We start from the raw sequence: 7,163 nt of genomic DNA on the forward strand, positions 1-7,163 counted from the left end.
ACATGTGTATTATATTATTTTAATTGTAATTGATTCGCTAAATATTGACTTTAGATTTGGATCCGGTCGGAATAATTAGGAATGCTGACCAAATTTGCAAAAAAATTCGCCAAAATTACAATTTTGATTTGCAAATTCTAAAAACCAAATTGATTCTCTCAATATTGACCTTGGTTTGGAGCGGATCAGACAAAGTGCCGGCTGCATGAAGTTAGCCTCTCCAAATCTTTTTTTTAATTTGTGACTTTGTACTAGATTTGCAATTTCTAAAAAACTAATTTGAAATTATTTGCAATTAATTTGCTAAATATTGGCGCTGGTTTGAAGTGAATCGTTTTTGTAACCATTTCAATAACAACTTACAATTGACGGGAAAATCATAGGCGTCACTAAGGGGTATCGAGGGGTATCTTTGCTACCCCAGACATTTTTTTGGGGTAGCAAGGGTATCGTTTTGCTACCCCAAATAAAATCTTAGATTTTAACAGTATAATCGATGTTTTTTTCAAGTGGGTACAAAAATAGACTATAATACTATATATTATTGTGATTATGTTCAAAATAATAATATTTTGTGATAAGTCCAATACGGACGATTAAATAGCGTGCACTGAGATAGATAAGAATATACTTATCTATCTCAGTGATAGCGTGTACCACGGTTAAAGATAATATAGTATATAGCTGATATATAAAGTATATCTTTAACCGTGGTGTATATAATATACGTCATATCAAGTTCTAAAACGAAAAGGTTAGCCAGTTATCATGATATTTTCTGATTGGCTATTGTCCGTGACCCGTGTGTCATATATGCTAGATCAAAAGAGCGGTTTTCATACAATACGTCTTGTTATCAATAATCTATATTCTATCTCATATGATTGCCCGAGCGTTATGCTTGAGCTGTCTCGTTTGTTGTTTCTGTATTATTGTTACAGACTTACAGTGTAAATTGTGAATTTTGGACTCGTGCTTAAAATTTCAAAAGCTTAAAGATTATTATCTATTTTTTAATTTTTGAAAAACGCTATTGTTCTGTTTAGAACAGTATGGGTAAAATAACAAAAACAAAAAAAACATTACACCAATATTTCAATAAAAAAATCGACATCTCCTGGCAAAGATGAAACAAATGATACAATCGTCAGCAATGGTAAGTTGCTAAAATACTTTATACTGTTCTGTGTTATAACTAATTATACTAAAATGTATTATGTACTAATATTAAATTGTTTATGTTTAATTTGTTTATTTTGTTAGATGTACAATCAGAAACATTCATTGAACAATCCTGTCCTGATGATCTATTACATGCAAGTTCCTCAACTTCAGTTACAATAACAGCTATAGAATCTACTGGTACAATTGCAGAAACTGTTATATTATAACTTGTTTGTCGTTTGTGTCATTGTTGTTGGTCGTTGGATATACTTACCTATCCAGGTTTTTTTTTTTGTGGACATAACTTGCTAGTTAGACATTTATGTGCAAATAGTTATTGAGGTATGAATAATAATGTAACGGGTAAGTACCCACTACTCAGTGTTAAGTAAATTATTAATAAAGTACAAATACCAGTGGACAGTGGCGTTTTTCTATAAATATGTGTAAACTGTATTACTTAATCATTGTGTAACTTCATGCATTACCTAACTGCTTTACTAAACTAGTAGTTAATGCTTTATATATAATGTAGTTAAATATATAAACATTCAATGCATGTATATATTATGTAGTATTTTAGTTATTTATTTGTATTAAGATTATAAAAAATTGATCAGTTTTGTTGAATAACACATTTGGCGCCTATTTCTTTAACTTAAAATGATTTGTTATTTATTTATTTATTAATTTTGCTAATATTAAATCAAAATAAGTTTTTAAATTTATTTTTTAGAGCAAAGTGATACCTCTGTGGTATTGGATACAAATTTATATGATCGTGATCCTGCCAAAGGTGTTAATATTGCATATAAATTATTAAGTTTGAATACGGGACCATACCAGCCAATAAATATTGAATTTTTATCTCATAATGGTAGAAAATTTCTCCAAAGGTGGTACAACATTTATAATTGGTTAGAGTACAGTCCTTCTACTCATTCTGCTTACTGCTTTAACTGTCGTGCTTTTTCTCCAAATAATTCTGATTCAAGTTTTATTGATGGAGGCTTTTGCACTTGGTCTAAAGCCACATTTGCATTTAACAAACATGAAAAAAGTTTATCTCATAAACATTCAACTTTAAAAGTAAATAGCTACAAGGCATCATTTATCAGTGGTAGTGTAGCTGATAAAGTTGATAATCACCACCAACATGAACTAGCAGAAAATAGAATGTACTTATCAAATCTTCTTGACAGTCTACTATTTTGTGGAAGACAAGGGATTGGTATTAGAGGTCATCGTGAGGATGAATCATCATTAAATAAGGGCAATTATTTAGAATTATTAAACTTGAGAGCTAAAGATAATACCATTATAAATCGTTTCTTTATTGAAAAAGAGAAAACTTTTCGTTATGTTAGTGTTCCTTACACCAATATGTTTCTCAATTATATGGGAAAAAATATCAAGGACTCTATTATTAATGATATTCAACAAGCCATTATTTTTAGCATAATTGTAGATGAAACGCAAGATCTTGCTAGACACGAACAAGTGTCAGTATGTGTAAGATATGTTTCGAAAACATTGGAACCTCATGAAGTATTTTTAGGATTTTATCGAACAGCATCAACAGATGGAGAGTCATTAACTACTTTAATAAAAGAAGTAATCTTATCAAATGGTTTGAGTATTAACAACATAAGAGGCCAATGTTATGATGGCGCTGCATCAATGTGTGGCTCTTACAGTGGGGTCCAGGCAAGAATTCGTGATGAAAATAAACTAGCTGTATACGTTCATTGTTACGCTCATATTCTTAACCTATGTCTTGTAGATCTTTCTAAAGTAATACCTCATGTGAGGAACACATTTGGTACTCTTCAATCATTGTATTCATTTATAGGTGCTTCATCAAAACGATACAGTATTTTTGAACAAATAATGTTAGAAACATCTTCTAATGGAAAAAATAAATTAAAATCCTTAAGTGACACACGGTGGAATTGCCGCATAGAATCAATAAAAGCGCAAGAGATAGTCAATAGTTATGATTTCCTATCACCTAAGATGCCTCGCAAAAGAAGTTTACCAGTTAAAAAAATTGGTGGTGGTTCAATTCATCCAGAGTTTACAGATGACAAGGATTTTTATAGAATAGAAATGTATTATTTAATTCTTGACGCAATCACACAAGCAATAAAAGACAAGTTTAATGAAAATGATTTAAAGATTTTAAACTCAATAAACAACATTTTAGTTAATGAGAATCCTGATTTATCTGATATTCAGGAAGTTAGTGCAGTATATAGATTTGATGTAAATGAATTGAAGTCTGAAATAATTATTTTCAATAGAATGTTTATCAGTTTGAAAAAAGAAGTTAACTTTGAAAATAAATTAGCATATATAAAAAAAGTTGAAGTTGGGAGTGGTTTCCCTATATTAGTAGATGTATTTAAATTATTTTTGACTATACCAATGAACAGTGCATCGTGCGAAAGAAGCTTTTCGTGCTTAAGAAGATTAAAAAATTACTTAAGAACAACCATGGGCCAAACAAGATTAAGTGACTTAGGTTTATTGTATATACATAAAGATAAAGAAGTAAATAAAGATGCAGTTATCGACAAATTTTGTGCTGACAACAAACGTCGAATTAATTTAAAATAAATATTTGAGTACTGATACATTTAATATATGTTTGTATCTAATGTTTTCTAATGTATATAATTTGTTTTTAATTAATGTAACAGTTAAAAAAAGTAATATAGTTCAATCAAAATTTTAAATATACATATGCATTTTTATTGTACAAAATAACGATTAAACCTATAAAAAATTATTTTTTCACTTTCTAAAAATAAACTTTGCTACCCTAGAATTTGGACTCTAGTGACGCCCATGGGGAAAATCATAACTTATGCAGATGATACATGTTTAATTTTTGCTGATGGGAAAATGTAAAAAAAAGCCAATTATTAAGACACAAAAAGTTATCGAACATCTCAATTTTAAGAAATTGACGGTAAATTATAAAAAAACTATGTTCATGTGCTTCGAGATTTATAATTCAAATAAGCTTTTAGATGAATTTACATCTCTCCATTTGTGTGAAAACAATATCAGATGTAAAAATACTCAGTGTCAAATCATATTAAGAGTTTCAAGTGTCAGATATTTAGATTTAATTTTTGATAAAAACTTACGCTGGAATTTACATGTCAAAATTGAAATTTATGAAATGTAACCCCTATAAATACCATGCGTATATAGAGTATTTGTCCATCTATCAAGCAATTTTACAATTTGGTTTATTAGTATGGGGAGGCCTGAATGATAATGGTTTATACCATTTAATAAATTAACAAAAACAAATTTTACGGATATGTTGTGAAAGGGTACATTAGAAAACTCCTCAAAGGAAAACTTTAATACATTCAATGTGCTACCAGTCAAATTACTATATAAGAAAATAGATATATTGTGGCTTGTAAAAAATTTAAATTACTGGGTAAATTTTAATGATAAAAATAGAAAACATTTAGCCTATAATGCCAAAATTATGTATTTTAAAAAATCGTTCAGTAAAAAATTTGTGGACTATCTTGCACCGACCTATTATAATTCTATGCCTTTATCTTTAAAATCTAATATATAAGAGTTCTAATAACAAAAAACCTATTCTTGAATGGTTGTTTGCATTAATTATTTAACTTTTAATCTTTATTATTTAATAATGTATAAGGTTTTTTTTATAAATCTATAAACCTCTATAATAACAAACCTTTTGTATTTTTTTCTAATTAAATTCATTTTGTCGTTTTTCTGTATGTATTCAAGAAAGTCTGTTGTTATATTTTTCTTATTTTTTTTTCTAAACAAGTATAAAATTATGAAATGTTAAGTCAAACTAATCTATATTTCAGCTCTCAGCCTTCAACACAAGTGTTAGCTTAAAGAAAGTAGATAAATTATTTTTTTTTGTTTTATTTGTAAAATTTTAAATAACGATAAATATGTATAATTTAATAAAAAAAAATATCTACTTTTGAAAAATATTACCTAATAATAGTATTAAACTTTTAACTCTTTAAACTTTTTTCATTAAACACTTCAAGTCTAAAGAAAATAAGCACTGATCTAGGATGACTATATAAATCTATCATCCATTTTTTATTTAGCATATAGATATGTTTCTATCCCCAGGATCTCAATTAATATATAATAATTAATAATATAGATAGGTAATAGCATTGATTTTATAATATACTATAAATACTATGCATATATTATAAAATCAATGGTGATAGGTACAACCGAGTAATAAATGCTTATGAAACGGTGTTCAAAATATATGCATTTTAGTAGCACGTAAGTAATATGAATACTAGTATTAACCTCAATATCAACATATGAATTGTATTTAAAATAAATATAATACCTAATGAATAATGAATAATTATTATTTGTCAACTGTGACACTTTGAAAGCATTGTGTATGACAATTTAGTGAATCAACTCTTACATTTTTCATATATTTTTTTGTACCTAATAGGAATTTTAAACATGACAATATTTAAGAATATTAAAAATATTAAAAATATATTTAAAAAAAGGAAACATTTAAATACTTCCATACAAATAATTTAGAACATATTAAATGTCAATTACATAATATAACATTTTGAATTTTATTCCTTAAATCATAATATATTTTCAATTTCCTATAAATTTGACGTACAATAGTGTTCAATTATCGGGGTCCATAGGACATATAGCGCTCCCGGTGGTGATGACTGTCTGTAGTAAAATTTTTAAATATTTGGGCCAAGCAATGTGTAATTGGGCCAAGCCAGTGGTGTATTGGAGGGTATACGCGGGTATACGACCTATACTAGAGATGTTCCGTGTACCCGGCAATTAATCGATGGCCGGGTACTCGATATCATATTTTAGACTCGGTTCTTACTCGGTACCCGGCGTAATACCTACATTTTTACTTGGCCCTTACTCGGTATCCTGCGAAATACTACATTTTTACTCGACTCATATCCAATGGCAAACGCTGATAATCTATTTATAAGTATATGCGTACCAATTAATATAACGGGGAAAATCTAAAATTCTAGGGTAATAAATTATAATTTATTCTGGTTAACCTAACCTAACCTAACCTACATATTGGAATAACTGAACCGATTTACAATAGTCAGTTGATTATAAACAAATCATGTTTTTCTTCTACAAATTACAAAAATAAATCTCGAGTTTACTGTCTAATGTTGATACTTGGTACTTTGATAGTAGTATAATACCCATTTTGTATTTACATTTCTACTTGGCCTTTACTCGATGTCCGGTTAGTATTAAAATGTTTACTCGGCCAATACTCGATCCCAATTAGTACTATGAATTTTACTCGGCTAATAATCGATACCCGGTTAGTATAACAAATTTTATTCAGCCAATACTCGGTACCCGGTGTAATACCAGATTTTCTACTCAGAACATCTCTAATGTATACCATATCGGCCATCACCAGTTTACTGATTTAGCGTATACCCTGTAAAATTACTAGAGATGCGCAAGTCTAGGAGCGTATACCCACGTATACCTTCAAAATTAATCAAAAACTTAAGTAAAATAAAATATTAATTGCTTTCAAAAAAATATTTTTTTCTTTATTTTCAACGATGGAAAATTATCAAATTTGTTTTAATGATAATCAACTAATAACTATTGTATCAATATCAAACAATAATTCATATATTTAAAATTATAATATGGATACAACTATTTAAAGCTATCAATGGTTAATATTATATATACATGTTATGGTCACAGTCCACAGATATTTTTATCCGTGGTTATGGTTGACTTGAGGGACTGCCGATTATAAGAATGATATTGTATTTATTGTATCGAAAGCGGCTTGAAAAACAAAAGAAGTTAATCAGTTAGATTTGGTAGAAAATAGCGACATTGATAAGGATTCGCAGATTCTATAGTCTGTCAATTATTTTATATTTATGATTTTATGTAATATATTA

At 28.2% G+C, this 7,163-nt stretch overlaps 1 protein-coding gene across 1 annotated transcript; it reads left to right on the plus strand.

Annotated features, from left to right (window-relative positions):
* Positions 1-1,508: 1,508 nt before the first annotated feature.
* On the plus strand, positions 1,509-3,783 carry LOC132941745 (zinc finger MYM-type protein 1-like). Its single transcript, XM_061009902.1, has 2 exons — positions 1,509-1,527; positions 1,901-3,783. The coding sequence occupies exons 1-2, from the start codon at positions 1,509-1,511 to the stop codon at positions 3,781-3,783; spliced, it is 1,902 nt and encodes a 633-aa protein (XP_060865885.1).
* Positions 3,784-7,163: the final 3,380 nt, after the last annotated feature.

Source organism: Metopolophium dirhodum, chromosome 1, assembly GCF_019925205.1.
Source record: "Metopolophium dirhodum isolate CAU chromosome 1, ASM1992520v1, whole genome shotgun sequence".
Classification (NCBI taxonomy): Eukaryota; Metazoa; Arthropoda; class Insecta; order Hemiptera; family Aphididae; genus Metopolophium; species Metopolophium dirhodum.